The sequence below is a fragment of the Neoarius graeffei genome, chromosome 24 (genome assembly GCF_027579695.1).
Source record: "Neoarius graeffei isolate fNeoGra1 chromosome 24, fNeoGra1.pri, whole genome shotgun sequence".
NCBI classification, from domain to species: domain Eukaryota; kingdom Metazoa; phylum Chordata; class Actinopteri; order Siluriformes; family Ariidae; genus Neoarius; species Neoarius graeffei.
The window spans coordinates 13,610,880-13,631,535 of record NC_083592.1 but is presented as its reverse complement, the minus strand read 5'-3'; the positions used below and the strand labels follow the sequence as shown (position 1 = coordinate 13,631,535).

General features: G+C 40.2%; 1 protein-coding gene across 1 annotated transcript in view; it reads right to left on the bottom strand.

Moving 5' to 3' along the window:
* Positions 1-20,656, bottom strand: part of gda (guanine deaminase) — a 68,196-nt gene that overhangs the window by 7,641 nt on the left and 39,899 nt on the right. Inside the window, exons 5-8 of the mRNA XM_060906741.1 lie at positions 17,669-17,774; positions 17,348-17,375; positions 12,231-12,338; positions 1,102-1,209 (exon numbers count right to left, since the gene is read on the bottom strand). Of these exons, the coding sequence (XP_060762724.1) occupies positions 1,102-1,209; positions 12,231-12,338; positions 17,348-17,375; positions 17,669-17,774 (350 nt within the window). The remainder of the gene's footprint in view (positions 1-1,101; positions 1,210-12,230; positions 12,339-17,347; positions 17,376-17,668; positions 17,775-20,656) is intronic.

The following is a 20,656-nucleotide window of genomic DNA, read 5'->3' as shown; positions in this document are numbered from 1 at the left end:
TCGAAAAACATGCAGTGGTCAGGCGAGGCACAAACAGGATATCAGAGGCAATATCAAAAAGGCAAAGTATAAAGCAAAGTCAAACCAGAAAAGCACCACAGTAATCAAAAGGCTTGGTAAAGTCAGCCATATAGAACTGTGCTGAGCTTCCCAAAAGCATCGTAGCACAAAGATCATGGTTAAATGGTAGAGCGAGCAGCACAATGAACACTCACTCTCCTAGTTAAGATGCTCTTAGTGTTAAAAGGCTTTTGGGAAACCTAACACTGACTAGTTACTTCACAATGACTGAATGTTGTGAGAGTGCTTATATGGGTGTGATGGTAATTGAGTCCAGGTGTGTGCAATAAGAAATCAGTAGACTGTAAATGGTGAAGTGCAGGATGGGTGTTGTAGTCCATGGTGGCTATATATGAAGGGAAGTGGAGTGAAGGGTGCTAGCAGATGCGGACATGATATTTTCATTAATAACATATATCTGGTGGTGTAGTGGTTAGCACTGTCACCTTACAGCAAGAAGGTTCTGGGTTTGAGCCTAGTGGCTGATGGGGGCCTTTCTGTGTGGAGTTTGCATGTTCTCCCCGTGTCTGCGTGGGTTTCCTCAGGGTGCTCCGGTTTGCCCCACAGTCCAAAGACATGCAGGTTAGGTTAACTGGTGGCTCTAAATTAACTGTAGGTGTGAATGTGAGTGTGAATGGTTGTTTGTCTCTATGTGTCAGCCCTGTGATAATCTGGCAACTTGTCCAGGGTGTACCCCACCTCTCGCCCATTATCAGCTGGGATAGGCTCCAGCTTGCCCGTGACCCTGCACAGGATAAGCGGTTATGGATAATGGATGGATGGATGGATGGATGATTAATATCATAAGAACATATTGTTTCTTTATTACATGCCACTGTGAGACAGTGTTGTAATTTGTGATAGAAATATTGTGATGAGAAAATAAGTTATGCAAAAAAATGGGGGGGTAATAAAAGTTTTTGGAGGGAGTAATAAAAGTTTTTGGTAGGAACTTAGCATATCATATCTTTATATACCTTATATTGATATGTAACAAAGGATGTTCAAATCTAAATAAACTCCAGTTTTGTGACATCTCACCTTGTCTGTGAGCAGCCCGTGCTTCACGTAGACGTCCGTGTAGGATGCACAATCTGGAAAGAGCTTTTTCACGTACTGAACCTCCTCTTTGTTCTCACTGATGTGGCTCTGGAAAAGCAGAGGTGCAAAATGATGATGTGTACCAAAAGGACAATTAAATTGTGGATTTGAATGAATGAATGAATTTATTTATTTCGAACATGTATAAAAATGTATGTAACTATTTGTACATACAAAAGAAAGAAAATGAAAAAAGTGACAAAAAAAGAATAAATAAAATAACAAATTCAAATGTGACAGAAAAAAAAACCAACAAAACCAAATATCAAGTAAATTAGGACCAGATGGACTGGTTTAAGTATTTCAGAAACTGTTGATCTAGTGGGATTTTCATGCACAGCAGTCTTGAGAATTAATAATAATAATAATAATAATAATAATAATAATAATAATAATAATAATAATAATGCATCTTATTTGTAACACACTTTACATTTAGAGCAAATCTCAAAGTGCTACAAAATAGAAATATCATTAAAAAGGCAGATCAAAACAACATAAAAATGAACAAAAATAAAGCATAATTAAGAATCATATGTTCTGCTAAAAAGAAATGTTTTTTAAGACTCTCAGTAGTTTGTGGTGCCCTCAGATGGTCAGGGAGAGCATTCCATAGGTGAGGGGTAGCAGAACAGAAGGCTCGATCACCCATGGTGCTGAGCTTTGTCCTGGGATGGCGGAGGCGATTTGAGTGGGTAGAGCGGAGGAATCTCGTTGAGGTTAGTGGGGTGAGTAATTCTTTCAGACAGATGGGGGCATTTCCATTGATGCACTGGTAAGTAAGAAGGGAGACCTTGTATTCAATCCTGGCAGAGACAGGGAGCCAGTGAAGTGAACGGAGAATGGGTGTGATGTGTTCATATTTTCGCACTCTCATCAGGATCCTTGCAATGCTGTTCTGAATGTATTGTAGTCTTTGAAGACTCTTGCTGGGGAGCCCAATGAGAAGTGCATTGTGGTAATCCAGCCTGGAGGAGACAAAAGCGTGGACCAACTTTTCAAGATCTGATAAGGTGAGAGTGGGAGGGAATTTGGCAATATTTCTGAGATGATGAAAACAGATCTTGGAATGATGTTTGATATGGGCTTCAAAGGTGAGTTGGGGGTCAAATTTTACACTAAGGTCGGTGACTAATGAGAAGATGGGAATGTCATGGTCAGAGAATGCAGTGCTGGTTATGGAGGACGACTGGATCTGGTGTGGGGTCTCATCTCATTATCTCTAGCCGCTTTATCCTTCTACAGGGTCGCAGGCAAGCTGGAGCCTATCCCAGCTGACTACGGGCGCTGGTGTGGGGTACCAACCAAAATTGCTTCAGTTTTGGAGCTGTTCAGCTGGACAAAGTTGTGATTCATCCACATAGGGTTGCAAAGGGGTGGAAAGTTTCCAGGAATTTTGGAAACTTTCCCGGAAAGTTTCTGGGAATTTTGAAGGGCCCGGGAATATTAGGAATTTGGGGGAATTTTCAATTTTGGCATTTATAAAGTTTTAAATATTTTAAAACATTTCATCACCCAGAAAAACAAATTAAAACCCATGTTAAGCCTTTCTTTCAATTATGTACTGTTTTGTGCTAATTAACAATAGGATATTGCTAAAGGCCACTTAATAAAAGGCTTTTAGTTTTTCAATATTAGTATTATATTCAGATTTTTCAGTGAAAAATTATTCTCAATCTCAATTATCTAGTCTGAGGGATACTTAATAGAAATCCCGTCAAAATTGTCAAAGGTCAAATGCGCATTCTCAAGTTCCCTACCACAAAAGTGTATAAGGTCTTGTATCCTTTGGTCTACTACACATATTTTGAATAATTTTTTTTTTTTTTTATGTTGGGGACCTCTCGAATCTGCATTTGAATAGATTTCTATTAAGTGTCCCTTGGACAAGATATCTAGTAATTTTGAATTGAATAGATTATTTTTCTAGAGTGTACCCTTTGGTAAGAATTAACTGGAAATCTAACTCATTGCATAACAAGTACTCATCTAAAAATCTTGCAAAAACTCAATTTTGATCATTTTTATTACAAAATTTTACAAAACTTGACTTGTCTGCAGATTTAATCACAAAGGTATCACATCATAAAATAACAAGGAATATTAAAAAATATATATAAAATGTAAAATTATTAGTAGTCTTGAAATAAGTTTTGCTGCTTGTAAAATATATTAGTGCCACTTTTTTCTTTGAATCTGGAGCAAGGCTGTTTAATGTCATTGTTTTAATAGCATTGTATACCCTAATCATTACTTCTAATCCAATAATTTGCAAGCAAATTACTTGACAGGATATGGTTTACAAACCAGTTGCAAAATGAAAAAGGAATTCAAGTTGTTGAAGTATAATTAGTAAACAAAAAAGTTACAGGAAGTAGTCTTCAAAATCATAAGTAGAGTGAAAGTTGCTTTTGAAGATAAGTTCTCACAAAGTCTAAGGTTATTGTTTAATTCATTATACATGTACCAGGGAAAACCCATATTGTTTTTGTAAAACATTTGGTGGTTATTAATTTTCTCAGTTGTTTAATTAGTTACATGCTTGTTTTTGCTTGTATGTTCTTCTGAACAAAACAGAGACCCAGAGAAATATCCTAATCTGAATAAAACGACCTTATTTTTTTTGTATCAATTTTTAAGTAAAGTTGGTTTTGAAAATTCCTGAAAGTTCCCCAAAATTCCCATAAATTCCTGTTAATTCCCAAAATTTCCATGGAAATTTTCCACTCTGAAAATTCCTGGGAATTTTGCCTTTATCTCCTCCAGATAGGCAATATTGTGAATGTAGATAGAGAGGATAATGATGATGATGACGATGATGGCAAAAATTCAGAGGAATGTGCATCTGTTTTTATCTAAAGTTGTGTCATAAGCGTAGCAATGTAATGAAATTCCATAGCGACTAATGGCATGACCAAAGGGGAGCATGTATAGAGTGAACAGGATCGGACCAAGGACTGACCCCTGAGGGACCCCGCAAGTGATTGTGTGTGTCCAGGATCTTGCATTTCCAAAGGAAATGTACTCCGTCAGTGAGATAAGATTTGAAACAGTTAAGGGCCATGCCACTGAGTCCAGTGGTGTGATGTAACCAGTTTAGGACTATACCATGGTCAACAGTATTGAATGCAGCAGACAAATCAAGAAGCGTGAGGAGGGAAGGTGAGCTAGCGTCAGCTGCCATCAGTAGGTTGCTTGTAACTCTAACCAGTTTCTGTGCTGTGGGCAGAGCGGAAACCAGACTGAAAATTTTCCAAAAGGTTGTTGTGCATAAGGTGGTCCTGAAGATGGGCAGCAACTACTTTTTCCAGTACTTTGGAGAGGAATGGGAGATTGGAAATGGGCCTGTAATTGGCAAAAACTTTGAATCAAGAGTGGATTTTTTGAAAAGTGGTCTGATTGCAGTGGCTTTTAGAGCTGATGGAATACAGCCAGCCTGAAAGGAGAGGTTTATTATAGTGGTGATTAAGGGACTTATGGCAGTGATATTTGCTTTCACTAGGGCTGTAGCAAAGGGGTCAAGGGCACAGGTGGAGGGCTTCATTCTCCTGATGATATCTTCAACCTCTTGCTGTGAAATTTCTGGGAAGCAGTTAAGGGCCTGGGAGATCTCAAACTGTGAGTAGGCAGTTGGGACAGGTAGAGTGAAAGAACCAGAAAGGACAGAATGAATTGTATAAATTTTTGTTTTGAAGAAGGCCATAAAGTTATTACAGTGCTCTTCTGTAGTTTCTGTAAGTGAAGGGGTTTGTGGTTTGAGAAAATGACTGACAGTGGAAGATAGCTGCTTGGAATTTCCAGGACTATTTTTGATGACATTTGAGTAGAACTGTGACCATGCCTCTCTAAAGGACTTTGAGTAGGTCTTTTGGTGTTCCCGATACACTAGCTTGTGAACTGTAAGCCCTGAAGCTTTATAACACTGCTCGAGAGCACATTCATTTGCCTTCATTTTCTGTAGCTCACTGGTGAACCAGGGGGCAGAGTGGGAGAAGGTGACTGTTCTGGTTTTGACAGGAGCATGGAGATCCAGAATGCTGCTCAAGTTTTTATTGTAGAAATCCACTGCGTCATTGGCTGATAAAAAGTCTGTATGAAGAACATGCTGGAGATCAACTGTCATAATTTATGGGTTGATATTATTCAATTTTCTAAAGCAGATTTTGCATTTGGGCTTGATAATGGGAGATAATAATGGAAACTCCATGGAGACGGCCTTGTGGTCCGACACACCCAAATCATACAAAAGTAGATTGCTGAGGGGGCAGAGTCAGTGACGACCAGATCAAGAGTATGCTCCTTGGTGTGTGGGGGGACATCAACAAGTTGTCTGAGGTAAAAACAATCCAATAATTGGAGGAATTCAGCTGCAAAACGGCAGGAGGGGGTATTGACATGGATGTTCATATCTCCAAGTATTATAATATTGGCAGAGGTTATACAGAATGTTGAAAGAAAGTTGCTCATCTCAGAGCTTAAATATGGGTTTGATTTGTGTGGCCGGTAAATGAGAAGTATCGTCATGGAGAAAGGAGGCTTACATTTAAATACCAGGCATTCAAAAGAAGATAGCTCTGGCATGGGGCAGAGGAGACAAATCCAGATCACTGTGGTAAATGACTGACAGACCACCACCACGACCTGTGCTGCAGGCTTTCTGGAGGTAGCAATAGCCAGGAGGACAGGTCTCATTTAGAACAGAAAAAACACCTGGTTGATGCCAGGTTTCTGTAAGGCACATCAAGTCCAAACATTTGTCCAGAATATGGTTGTGTATGAAGCAAGATTTATTTGTAAGAAATTGTGCATTAAACATTTAATTTTGATATTAAATGAGGCAGTGATTCTCTGTGTTGGCCGAAGTAGACTGAAATCCACTTCACATTTTCCATCATGGAAACTCCAGTGCTACTAGTCTGAAGAGCAACAGTGCTCTGATGACATGTCTGAGGTGTGACAGTGCATGCAGCTGACCAGAAGAATGGGATGGCATGACCAAACCGGGAGTAGACAAACTTCCTACAGGAGCTTCTGTGAATGTAACAGGGACAGCAAAGGAGTCCAAGTTGTTTAATAATTTATATTCATAATGGAATGGCACAGTTGTTCAATTTTAACAGCTGTTTGAGAGAATAACTCAACATCATGCCGGTAATGGACAGCTTAATTTGTTAGCCATTAGCTTATGGATGTGATGTTCAAAGGTGAACCATCTAACACAGAGGGTCAGGCATCAGTAATCAGCAATGACTCAACTGTAGAAACTGTGGATCCCAGGGCCAGGCATCGAGGCAGACTGCACCAGGAAAAGCCAACACAGGAGTCCCCGAGCAGTAGTACACTGACAGCAACAGATAGGTAAAACAGCCACCAGAGTTGGTAGAATCCGTATAAAACAAGTAAACATCCAAAAGGTTTACTGAAACACGATAACAATAGTATACTTGATGTTATATACTATTGTAAACTGATGAGCTCAGATGGAGAAGCAGAAAACAAACAACACCAGCGTCCTCTCCCCAACCGAGCAGCCGACATCTCGATGTCTCTCTGTCTGTCTGAATTCATACAGAATGGTGTGAAAAGCAAAAAAACTCCAGTGAGTGGTACTCAAGTGGGTGGACATACTTTGTTGTTGAGAGAGGTCAGAGAAGAATGACCAGACTGGGTCGAGCTGACAGGAAGGCGAGGGTAACTCACATAACCACTCTTCAGCAAAAAGATATTTCAGCATGCATGACACATTGAACACTGAAGCAGATGGGCTTTGAAAACAGAAGACCATATTCAGTTTCACTCTTGCCAGCCAAGAAGAAGACTCTGTCACAGTCTGGTCCGGTCCATCCATGCCTGAGTTTGTGTGACTCCCATGCCGGCTCCAGGCTGGGAATTCAGTCCATGCAAACTCCACACAGAAGGGCCCCCATTGGCCATTGGGCATGAAGCCAGAACCCAATAATTAATCCAATCATTTATAATCCAATCATTTATACAGGGAGTGCAGAATTATTAGGCAAGTTGTATTTTTGAGGATTAGTTTTATTATTGAAAAACAACTACAGTGGTGCTTGAAAGTTTGTGAACCCTTTAGAATTTTCTATATTTCTGCATAAATATGACCTACAACATCATCAGATTTTCACACAAGTCCTAAAAGTAGATAAAGAGAACCCAGTTAAACAAATGAGACAAAAATATTATACTTGGTCATTTATTTATCGAGGAAAATGATCCAATATTACATACAGTGGTGCTTGAAAGTTTGTGAACCCTTCAGAATTTCCTATATTTCTGCATAAATATAACCTAAAACATCATCATATTTTCACACAAGTCCTAAAAGTAGATAAAGAGAACCCAGTTAAACAAATGAGACAAAAATATTATACTTGGTCACTTATTTATTCAGGAAAATGATCCAATATTACATATCTGTGAGTGGCAAAAGTATGTGAACCTCTAGGATTAGCAGTTAATTTGAAGGTGAAATTAGAGTCAGGTGTTTTCATTCAATGGGATGACAATCAGGTGTGAGTGGGCACCCTGTTTTATTTAAAGAACAGGGATCTATCAAAGTCTGATCTTCACAACACATGTTTGTGGAAGTGTATCATGACACGAACAAAGGAGATTTCTGAGGACCTCAGAAAAAGCGTTGTTGATGCTCATCAGGCTGGAAAAGATTACAAAACCATCTCTAAAGAGTTTGGACTCCACCAATCCACAGTCAGACAGACTGTGTACAAATGGAGGAAATTCAAGACCATTGTTACCCTCCCCAGGAGTGGTCGACCAACAAAGATCACTCCAAGAGCAAAGTGTGTAATAGTCGGCGAGGTCACAAAGGACCCCAAGGTAACTTCTAAACAACTGAAGGCCTCTCTCACATTAACATTAGCCAATGTTCATGAGTCCACCATCAGGAGAACACTGAACAACAATGGTGTGCATTGCAGGGTTGCAAGGAGAAAACCACTGCTCTCCAAAAAAGAACATTGCTGCTCATTTGCAGTTTGCTAAAGATCATGTGGACAAGCCAGAAGGCTATTGGAAAATGTTTTGTGGACAGATGAGACCAAAATAGAACTTTTTGGTTTAAATGAGAAGCATTATGTTTGGAGAAAGGAAAGCACTGCATTCCAACATAAGAACCTTATCGCTTCTGTGAAACATGGTGGTGGTAGTATCATGGTTTGGGCCTGTTTTGCTGCATCTGGGCCAGGATGGTTTGCCATCATTGTTGGAACAAGGAATTCTGAATTATACCAGCAAATTCTAAAGGAAAATATCAGGACATCTGTCCATGAACTAAATCTTAAGAGAAGGTGAGTCATGCAGCAAGACAGCAACCCTAAGCATACAAGTCGTTCTACCAAAGAATGGTTAAAGAAGAATAAAGTTAATGTTTTGGAATGGCCAAGTCAAAGTCCTGACCTTAATCCAATCGAAATGTTGTGGAAGGACCTGAAGTGAGCAGTTCATGTGAGGAAACCCACCAACATCCCAGAGTTGAAGCTGTTCTGTACGGAAGAATGGGCTAAAATTCTTCCAAGCCGGTGTGCAGGACTGATCAACAGTTACCACAAACGTTTAGTTGCAGTTATTGCTGCACAAGGGGGTCACACCAGATACTGAAAGCAAAGGTTCACATACTTTTGCCACTCACAGATATGTAATATTGGATCATTTTCCTCAATAAATAAATGACCGAGTATAATATTTTTGTCTCATTTGTTTAACTGGGTTCTCTTTATCTACTTTTAGGACTTGTGTGAAAATCTGATGATGTTTTAGGTCATATTTATGCAGAAATATAGGAAATTCTAAAGGGTTCACAAACTTTCAAGCACCACTGTATCTGTGAGTGGCAAAAGTATGTGAACCTCTAGGATTAGCAGTTAATTTGAAGGTGAAATTAGAGTCAGGTGTTTTCAATCAATGGCATGACAATCAGGTGTGAGTGGGCACCCTGTTTTATTTAAAGAACAGAGATCTATCAAAGTCTGATCTTCACAACACACGTTTGTGGAAGTGTATCATGACATGAACAAAGGAGATTTCTGAGGACCTCAGAAAAAAACATTGATGATGCTCATCAGGCTGGAAAAGGTTACAAAACCATCTCTAAAGAGTTTGGACTCCACCAATCCACAGTCAGACAGATTGTGTACAAATGAAGGAAATTCAGGACCATTGTTACACTCCCCAGGAGTGGTCAACCAACAAAGATCACTCCAAGAGCAAGGCGTGTAATGGTCAGCAAGGTCACAAAGGACCCCAGGGTAACTTCTAAGCAACTGAAGGCCTCTCTCAAATTGGTTAAGGTTAATGTTCATGAGTCTACCATCAGGAGAACACTGAACAAAAATGGTGTGCATGGCAGGGTTGCAAGGATAAAGCCACTGCTCTCCAAAAAGAACATTGCTGCTCATCTGCAGTTTGCTAAAGATCACGTGGACAAGCCAGAAGGCTATTGGAAAAATCTTTTGTGGACGGATGAGACCAAAATAGAACTTTTTGGTTTAAATGAGAAGCGTTATGTTTGGAGAAAGGAAACCACTGCATTCCAGCATAAGAACCTTATCCCATCTGTGAAACATGGTGGTGGTAGTATCATGGTTTGGGTCTGTTTTGCTGCATCTGGGCCAGGACGGTTTGCCATCATTGATGGAACAATGAATTCTGAATTATACCAGCAAATTCTAAAGGAAAATGTCAGGACATCTGTCCGTGAACTGAATCTCAAGAGAAGGTGGGTCATGCAGCAAGACAACGACCCTAAGCACACAAGTCGTTCTACCAGAGAATGGTTAAAGAAGAATAAAGTTAATGTTTTGGAATGGCCAAGTCAAAGTCCTGACCTTAATTCAATTGAAATGCTGTGCAAGGACCTGAAGCAAGCAGTTCATGTGAGGAAACCCACCAACATCCCAGAGTTGAAGCTGTTCTGTACGGAGGAATGGCTAAAATTCCTCCAAGCCAGTGTGCAGGATTGATCAACAGTTATCGGAAATGTTTAGTTGCAGTTATTGCTGCACAAGGGGGTCACACCAGATACTGAAAGCAAAGGTTCACATACTTTTGCCACTCACAGATATGTAATATTGGATCACTTTCCTCAATAAATAAATAACCAAGTATAATATTTTTGTCTGAGTTATTTAACTGGGTTCTCTTTATCTACTTTTAGGACTTGTGTGAAAATCTGATGATGTTTTAGGTTATATTTATGCAGAAATGTAGAAAATTCTAAAGGGTTCACAAACTTTCAAGCACCACTGTATGTTCTTGATGAACCCAAAAGACTCATAAATATCAAAGCTGAGTATTTTTGGAAGTTGGAGTAGGGCTTTCTTAGTTTTAGCTATCTTAGGAGGATATCTGTGTGTGCAGGTGACTATAACTGTGCATAATTATTAGGCAACTTAACAAAAAACAAACATATACCCATTTCACTCATTTATTTTCACCAGGGAAACCAATATAACAACTCAACATTCACTAATATACATTGCTGGCATTCAAAAACAAAAAAAAAAAACAAATCAGTGACTAATATAGCCGCCTTTCTTTACAAGGACACTCAAAAGCCTGCCATCCATGGATTCGGTCAGTGTTTTGATCTGTTTGCGATCAACATTGCGTGCAGCAGCAACCACAGCCTCCCAGACACTGTTCAGAGATGTGTACTGTTTCCCCTCCTTGTAGATCTCACATTTGATGAGGGACCACAGGTTTTCTATGAGGTTCAGATCAGGTGAACAAGGAGGCCACATCATTAATCTTTCTTCCTTTAGACCCTTTCTGGCCAGCCATGCTGTGGAGTACTTGGATGTGTGTGATGGAGCATTGTCCTGCATGAAAATCATGTATTTCTTGAAGGATGCTGACTTCTTCCTGTACCACTGCTTGAAGAAGGTGTCTTCCAAAAACTGACAATAGGACTGGGAGTTGAGCTTGACGCCATCCTCAACCCGAAAAGGTCCCACAAGCTCATCTTTGATGATACCAGCCCATACCAGTACCCTACCTCCACCTTGCTGGCGTCTGAGTCGGACTGGAGCTCTCTGCCCTTTGCTGATCCAGCCACGAGCCCATCCATCTGGCCCATCAAGACTCATTCTCATTTCATCTGTCCATAAGACCTTAGAAAAATCAGTCTTGTGATACTTCTTGGCCCAGTCTTGACGTTTCATCTTGTGTGTCTTGTTCAGTGGTGGTCGTTTTTCAGCCTTGGCCGTGTCCCTGAGTATTGCACACCTTGTGCTTTTTGACACTCCAGTGATGTTGCAGCTCTGAAATATGGCAAAACTGGTGGCGAGTGGCATCTTGGCAGCTTCACGCTTGACTTTCCTCAGTTCACGGGCAGTTAGTTTGCGCCTTTTTTTTTTCAACGCGCTTCTTGCGACCCTGTTGACTATTTTGAATGAAGCGCTTGATTGTTCGATGGTCACGCTTCAAAAGCTGGGCAATTTTAAGAGTGCTCCATCCCTTTGTAATATATGTCACTATTTTTGACTTTTCTGAGTCCGTCAAATCCCTCTTCTGACCCATTTTGCCAAAGGAAAGGAAGTTGCCTAATAATTTTGCACACCTGATATAGGGTGTTGATGTCATTAGACCACACCCCTTTTCATTACAGAGATGCACATCACCTGGTATGCTTAATTGGTAGGAGGCTTTCAAGCCTATGCAGCTTGGAGTAGGCCAACATGCATAGAGAGGGTAATGTGGTCAACATACTCATTTGCCTAATAATTCTGCACTCCCTGTAATCTTTTCTAGGGGTACCAAACAATCTGTCCAGGCTATTTTTAGAATATCTTTGTAAAATAAACAATAAAACATTTCACACTTTTTTTGTTTACTTTATGACATACCAAAGGCATGCAAGTATACATGAGAAAACTGCTTTTAATTTCATTACTTTTCAGGAGGAATGAAGCATTGTTTCAATGAGCTGTAAGGGTACCAACAAATGTCCACGTCTGTATAACATGGTTTTCAAGACAGCTAGATCCTAGTTGCATTGCCTGAGAGTGTGGTTGCATGTGTTTTAAGAGGCTTACCTGAATGTGAAGGTCATTGTTCTTAGCAATCTTTCCCAGGTTGCTGAGCAGGGAGGAGGAACATGATAGGGCAAAGCGTGGAGTCACCACTGGCTTTACAACAGCATACTGACACACACATACACACAAACAATAATAATAATAATAATAATAATAATCTTTATTTATATAGCACTTTTCATATGTGAAATGCAGCTCAAAGTGCTTTACATAAGATAATATCAAGACAACTAGAGACCTGTGCAGATCTGAGCTCAGCCTTTGTCTGATTGGGAGATAGATGCTATAGTATTCTTGGACAGCGCACTAGACCACTCAGACATAGAGGATTATTGCTGACTGAGGTTATGTAACATGGCACTTACATAGTGAGTACGCAGTGGCACCACACCTTGACTGTGCAATCGCTACCTGAGGCTGGCACGCCAATTACCTTCTTAAACACACTCAAACTCAGGCTACGTTTACATTACGTCGAATCAGCGGATCATCAGATTAACGTTCTTAAAACGATTCGCGTTTACACTAAAACCGTTAGCCGTGCACACAGCAACACCAATACGCGGATACGCTCGGCTCCGCAGGCATCCTGCGCTCCAAATCACTTCGCCCTGAACAGCGAGTGCCCTCTGGAGGGTGCGCACTCCGGCCCTGCGCAGCCCACAGAGCGCGTGAGTGAAGTGAACAAGCCACGATTCGGGACTGAGCCGCTGTGTGTGAGATCCCAGCGCATATCACTTATTACTTGCAAGTGGAAGGATGGCAAGCCTAAAGACAATCATAACTACACAATGGGCAGTATTTGCATCAGTATTTGCAGTATTTTCATACTTTTATACTCTTTAATGAAAGGTGATACAAGGCGGAAGTCTGCGCCGTTTTTCAGCAGTCGCGTCACATGACCAACGCCAGCGAATCAGGAAGGTGGATGTCACAGTGACGTTGTCCAATGAGACGCCAGCTAGAGCTCAGCACAGCGTATTCGTGTATCTCAATGTTTACACAGCACCGGAGCTGATACGATCTAGATTGAATACGTGGACGCTGGCGGATTCCCGTTTCCCCGCTTTTTCAGGGGGGTTAATGTAAACGGACAGTGCATCCGCGAAGAAAACGAGACAGATACGGTCTAGTGTAAACGTAGCCTCAGTTAAACATACACATACAGACAGGTACCTCTATAGGCTTCAGCCAAAGGCTGAGCCAAAAATAAAAATATAGCAGCTATACGTCACATGTGCACCTGCTTGCACTCAAGACTCCGCTTCCCAGAATTCAGTCACACCTTCAAATATTGCCACCACAGACTACAACATTCATCCTGCACTTCACCACTCAGTCTCCTGACTATTGCTGGCTCATACCTGTTCCTGATAACAGCCACAATCACAGCTCAACTATGTAAGGACTCTCAGTTCATGTGTTCGTTGCAAAGTAGACACTCAGTGACCGCTGATCTGACTTTATCAAACCTTTGCATGCCTGTACTGTTATTCTGTTTTTTGTTTCTATTTTTGGAGTTTTCTGTTTTGCTTCTGCCTTTTCTATTCTGTTTGTGCCTCTGCTGACCATTACCTGTTTTTGAATCTGCCTTTTGCATAACGATTTGGACTGTCTGCCAGGTTGCCTTATTAAACTCCTTTCTGCTTTAACCTCCATCTGTTGCTTGCATACCTGACACTATACATAGTAATCAATTAGAGATATAGACAGAATAGTACAAATATATGTAGTAATAACGTTTAAAAAACTAGATATAGATAAAACATCCATCCATTATCTGTAGCCACTTATCCTGTTCTACAGGGTTGCAGGTAAGCTGGAGCCTATCCCAGCTGACTATGGCGAGAGGCGGGGTACACCCTGGACAAGTCACCAGGTTATCGCAGGGCATAGATAAAACATCCATCCATCCATTATCTGTAGCTGCTTATCCTGTTCTACAGGGTAGCAGGCAAGCTGGAGCCTATCTCAGCTGACTATGGGCAAGAGGCGGGGTACACCCTGGACAAGTCACCAGGTTATCGCAGGGCATAGATAAAACAGAGAAAATAAAAATATAAGAAATAACATTTTAAAAGAAGGGATCTCTCTCTCATTATCTCTAGCCGCTTTATCCTGTTCTACAGGGTCGCAGGCAAGCTGGAGCCTATCCCAGCTGACTACGGGCGAAAGGCGGGGTACACCCTGGACAAGTCGCCAGGTCATCACAGGGCTGACACATAGACACAGACAACCATTCACACTCACATTCACACCTACGGTCAATTTAGAGTCACCAGTTAACCTAACTTGCATGTCTTTGGACTGTGGGGGAAACCGGAACACCCGGAGGAAACCCACGCGGACACGGGGAGAACATGCAAACTCCGCACAGAAAGGCCCTCGCCGGCCATGGGGCTCAAACCCGGACCTTCTTGCTGTGAGGTGACAGTGCTAACCACTACACCACCATGCCGCCATCTTTGAAACTCTGCAGATGCATTATTGGATTTGTACAGTTACTACACTGATTTGAATTGCTAAACTGGAATGACATTTTGAAATGTGGCTGAATTGGCAAAATTGGAGTCCTGATATGATGCAATAAAAGTATAAACCTTTAAAACAAACTAAGACATGTAAACAAGTGATAAATTAAAGGAAAAAAAAACATAGGCTTGTACTGTTCTCAAATGCACATCTGTCTATGTAATGTCACCGCATTTCCCAACCCTATTTACTATCTTTCTCATGGATCTTAAATGCAGCTCACTTTTCTGATTGAAACACAGCCAGTTTAAAATAATTAGTGCCTGAAGCTCCTGCTTCAATAAAGAATTCTCTTTCAACATCATCAATTTCATTTGGGCCTGCTCAGCATTTATATATGCTGCATAGCATTGTAGGATGATGTATGTGTGAATGTAGGAGTTAGGTTCAGTTAAAGTTGAAAAGCTTGCTAGCAGTTATTTATTATTGTGTTTCTCAACCACTGGGCCATGGGCCATTAGTGGACCGCGAAGCGCCATCGAGTGGGCCGCAAATTTTATTTCAATTTGAAGCTAATTTTTACTCGTACTAGGGTACAATTGCTGGATTGCATCCGACATCACATACGCCTCATTAAGCTACGGTCACACTACAGCTCATGATACTTTGCAATGGGTTATCGATGAAAATAAGGTGTTTTGGTGACGATGCATGGCCATATATATGTGAGCTAAAAGTTGTGGTCACACAGCAGGTGAACACTTGACTGTTACGTCTTTGCGCGCTTGAGCTCAAGCAGCCACGCTCACTCACGGAGCGCGTTGTGCATGCTCTTGGGACCCAGCTGTTATGGGAAACACCTGATACTGATTTGAGCGCAATCAGCACATGCAGATATAGACGCTGTTTTCACAGAGGCTTTGCGAAGTATTATCATTATCTCTACCACATTTGTTTCTAGCCATGTTTATAATGCTGTTTAAATACTTTGCTTTATGATTCTGCTTTGCTTTCATTTGTGTTTTGTTTTTATAAATATCGCACCTGCTAATAAACACTCTTCCTGCACTTAGATCCATCTACCACCGTTTATCTTGTAGTGTCCTGATCCCTAGATCCTTAACCCAGCCACATATAAAAAGTTGTCCTCCTCCATGCTCTTCCAGGTTTTCATCTGTGTGTCCGTGTAGAACGATGTCTGCAGCACCAGGTAGTTTGAGATGTCAGGGACCTCAATGGATGGATAATTTTTCAACTCATAGGAAAAATCCTTCTTTGTTAGCATGTAAGGATTTATTCCATTGAGTGGTTTCTATATCCACTTCTTTTGAGTGTACTTCTTGGTTTTAATAACTTGCTTGTTTGCTGTACACAAACATGGCAATAAGTTCTTGTGTTAATTGACCAGACTCCACTTTTGGATCATTAATCCCTTTTGACTGAGAATGCCCTGCATGCATGGTTTGGCTTCTGGCGAATCCATACAGTTTTAAATATAATACTCTCAATTAAAACCAGTTTGTTTTTATTGCATTTATTTAATTCCTGGGCTCTCATCTGTAACAGGGAGTGATGTTGCATCCCATTAATAATGGGCCCCGACTCGTTACAAGTATGAATAGGTGGTCCTTAAAGCAGAAAAGGTTGAGAACCCCTGCTTTAGCAGAGTTACATGTCGATCCTGAGATACCAGTGATGCTTATTTCTCCTGCTTTTCAGACCTGCCTGATCCATCTTGATGCCCTACTTCTGGCTGGAGTCTCATCACATTGCTCCTGTGGAGGACGGCCCCATATGGACAGTCGAAAGACGCACTTAGAAGATGGTTCTGGACACTTACAGTTTTGCTATGATGGCCGAGGACTACAATCACCGTGATAACTTTAGGACTTCATTTGTCATGAACAGTTTTGCACTCAACTCTCTATCAATGAACAGTTGATAACTTCAACCAAATCGACTTCATGCTAAAACTATAATATGTCCTGGTTACACAGTTGTACTTTCTAACTATTTGGACACAGTTGTAGAAGTGAGTGATTTATAACCACGCTATCTGTCATCACCCAAATGAGGATGGGTTCCCCTTTGAGGTTTCGTCCTCATGTTGTCTCAGGGAGTTTTTCCCTTGCCACCGTCACCACAGGCTTGCTTATCAGGTATAAATACATTTTTAGGGATAAAATTAGCTCATATATTTAAAGTCCTTATTTTTCTGTAAAGCTGCTTTGTGACAATGTCTGTTGTTAAAAGTGCTGTACAAATACAATTACTTGACTACTACTAAATCTGGGCAGAGTGCAATGTGAATTTGCACAGATAACCAACATCCTGTTATGGAGATTAGATATTATGTAATGTTGCATAATATGCACATCATGTGAATTAAGATGAGAGGAATAAAGTGCACTGTCTTTCAACAGAATTTAATTTTTTACTGAGTTGACATGTCTGTGGAGGTAATGAAAACTGAAGCGCTTCTGATTCCGTGCGAGCTCAAAAAGAGGGGTTAGTCATTGAGAAGTAGGTATCAGGTCAATGACCACTGATTACTATAATTAGTGCAGGTTTATTGCTCCTTATGTCATTCTTATGGTTCTATTATTGTGTATTTATTGCTTTGTGAGAGTAACTCAGCACTTTACCTTTTTCTTGAGAAGCTCATGGATAAAACTGTTTAAAAAAATATATAATTTTTAGAAACAATTGGAAAGATATTCATGATCATTTGATAGTCATGTTATAGTGTTCTAGCTTAATAATAACCAGTAAGTGTGCTGTTTAGGCCATTATGTGAACCTGACTTCAAAGGTATAAAATGTACATTCCCTCTCACCTTCACATGATGAACATTTCCTCTCAATATGAGAGAATGTATGAGCATTTACTGTGTTTATTTATTGAGAGATAAGGTTTGAATAATGGCTTAAACAGCATATCTTAGCTGTCTTGTGAATAACACTTACCGATCTGTCTCGGCTTTGCATTCCTCCGTTAGTTCTTTATAGTCTGGGAACATGCTGTTGCAATCCATGCACACCTTCCCTATGAGAGCCCTCTGCCCAAGGTCATCTGCAGGACAAGCACCAAAAAATACCATGAGATCACTTTTCAGATCCAAAATGTCAGTAACAACTTGAAGCTCATGGGCACAGGTAGTTCCTGGCGTTTTTGACAATGCTGCTCAATGACTTGCTGATAGTGATGCAGTATTACCACCTGCTTCTTTGCTTCACCTCTACGTAAAGAGAGCAGTGCTTTAGTCCTTTAATCTGTCCAGTTCTTTCACATCCTCATCTGTACACTCTGCTCAAACAGATTAGCTTCCAAACCTTCAACTTCAATGCTAACATCTTAGCCGATCCGAGTCTCTGCCAGAACTCAGTGAAACTGCGCTGTATAGTTGTATTGCATTCTGGGAATTTAGTCATCTGCACTATAACATTAAAAATTGCTGGAAAATGGTGAAAAAAGAAGCTCTTGCGCTTTTATTTTGAGGCACTAACAATTTTTAGGAACTTACCATTATAATTTATGTTTGAGATCATTTGTGGGTTTTTTTTTTCTCATATTAAACTGCATCGTCAGTGTCCCTGTGTGATGTCAGCGTGGCACACAACCATTAGTTTCTCATGGGAATACCATAAATACAGTACCAACCAAAACATAACCAGTAAACATATCACAAGTATTTCAGGATAAAATATTGAACGTGTCTCAGTGTGGATTTTTTCTGGAAGTTCAGAAAACTCTTTACCACTTGCTCAGGAGTGGAACAGCAAATACTGTGGTGCAAATTACTGCACTGAAAGCAGGCAGAATGAATTTCCTGTCTGACATAAATAATCTTAATTATTCTATCCACATTCACTGGATATGAGCAATCACGTGCTCTGATTGGCTACTCTACTACTAGGATATCAGCTCATATACTGGGAGTAGAAAAAAAAAATAGCGGCGCGTGTTGCTGAACCAACCAAGGACGAAATAAAAACTCTACTCGAAAACAAAACCCCAAAAAATACAAAAAAGCAACAAAATATGGAATAAAAATATTTCACCGGTTTGTTTATATTCTAACCGGAAATTATTTTGTCAGATGTTTTGTATAAAGATTTTATTTATCAAATTTGCAAAAAATAAAAATGCTCTGTTTCTCAAAATTCAGCGAATGTGGATAGAATAAAACCGTTATTCCACTCAATTTCGTCGTAAATGGATTATAGCCAACTCGGTGCTATGCGCCTCACCAGCTATCAGCTCACATATGACTCGATTTCGTGGAATAACTGTTAAATATATCCTTCATCAGAAAATTCGCGTGCAGGGATTGGCCAAGGACAGCTCACGTGACGTAAATTACAGTACCAGTCAAAAGTTTGGAAACACCTTCAAATTCGATGTTTTTTTTTTTTTTCCTACATTGTAAATTAATACTGAAGTCATCCAGACTATGCAGCAACACATAAGGAATCATTTAGTAAACTTTAAAATGTTAATCAAACCAAAATATGTTTTAGATTTTAGATTCTTCAAAGAAGGCACCTTTTGCTTTGATTATAGCTTTGCACACTCTTGACATTCTCTCAATCAGCTTCATGAGGTCATCACTCGAAATGGTTTTCCAACAGTCTTGAAGGAGTTCCCAGAGGTGCTGAGCACTCGTTGGCTGCTTTGCCTTCACTCTGTGGTCCAACTCATCCCAAACTTTTTCGGACTGACTGACCTTCATTTCTTAAAGTAATGATGGACTGTTGTTTTTCTTTACTTAGTTGAGTAGTTCTTGGCATAATATGGATTAGAACAGTACTCAAATAGGGCTATTCACTGTATACCAACTCTACCTCTTCACAACACAACTGATGGTCTCAAACACATTAAGAGGTCAAGAAATTCAAGAAATTAACTTTTGACAAGGCACAGCTCTAAACTGAAAGCCATTCCAGGTGACTACCTCGTAAAGCTGACTGAGAAAATGCCAAGATGTGCAAAGCTGTCATCTAAGCAAAAGGCGCCTACTTTGAAGAATCTAAAATATAAAACATATTCTGGTTTATTAACATTTTTTTGTTTACCAAATAATTCCATATATATTTCTTCATAATGTCAATGACTTTAGTATTAATCTACAATTCAGAAAATTTTTAAATAATGAAAAACCACTGAATTAGAGGCGTTTCCAAACTTTTGACTGGTACTGTAGTTCCACTATTGATTAAGCAGTGTATCTCGTGATGTCAAAAATTTTTAAAAATGGGTATGGTGTGAGTTAGTCATGGTATATTCTGGATATACCATGAACTGACATCACAATTTCAAGCTATATGGCTGACTCAAGTCATCTGTGGCTCCGCGAGCATTTCTGTGTGTGTAGACCTACGTATCATGATCATGCCTAGCGAGGCAGGTGATAGCATGGAACATTGCACATACACAGGTCGAAGGTCACACCGATGTAAACAGCAAACATGACTGCCTCCAGTGAGTTAATGCCGAGATTCAATCTTAGCACTTTTAGTTTGGAATTTTTTGATGAGGGATATAAATCAAATATACCATGCACTGAGAGGCACCGGTAATTATGGATTCTCTTCAGTGACTGCACACTTCACAAAATAGCGCTATGCCAGCCACCTCAGAGAATCCATAATTTCAACCGGAGCCTCTCAGTGCATGGTATCTTTGATTTTTATTTAACAGCCTTGAATTACAGAAAGTGAAAAGGTAAATTAGATGTGAATTTCATGACGTCAACAGTCAATAGTTTGGTATGAAAATGGAGAAATAAAATATATGCTGTGCCCAGGCGACCATGGTCCCTAAAAGCGTTGTACAATTTTTTCAAAACACTGTGATCCTTGGGCAGAAATTTCTCATGTACCGGTACATCCTCTCTGATGCTGTGTTGGAAAGGTAGCAGGGACTCATAGAGAGTCATGCAGCATGTTGGGTGT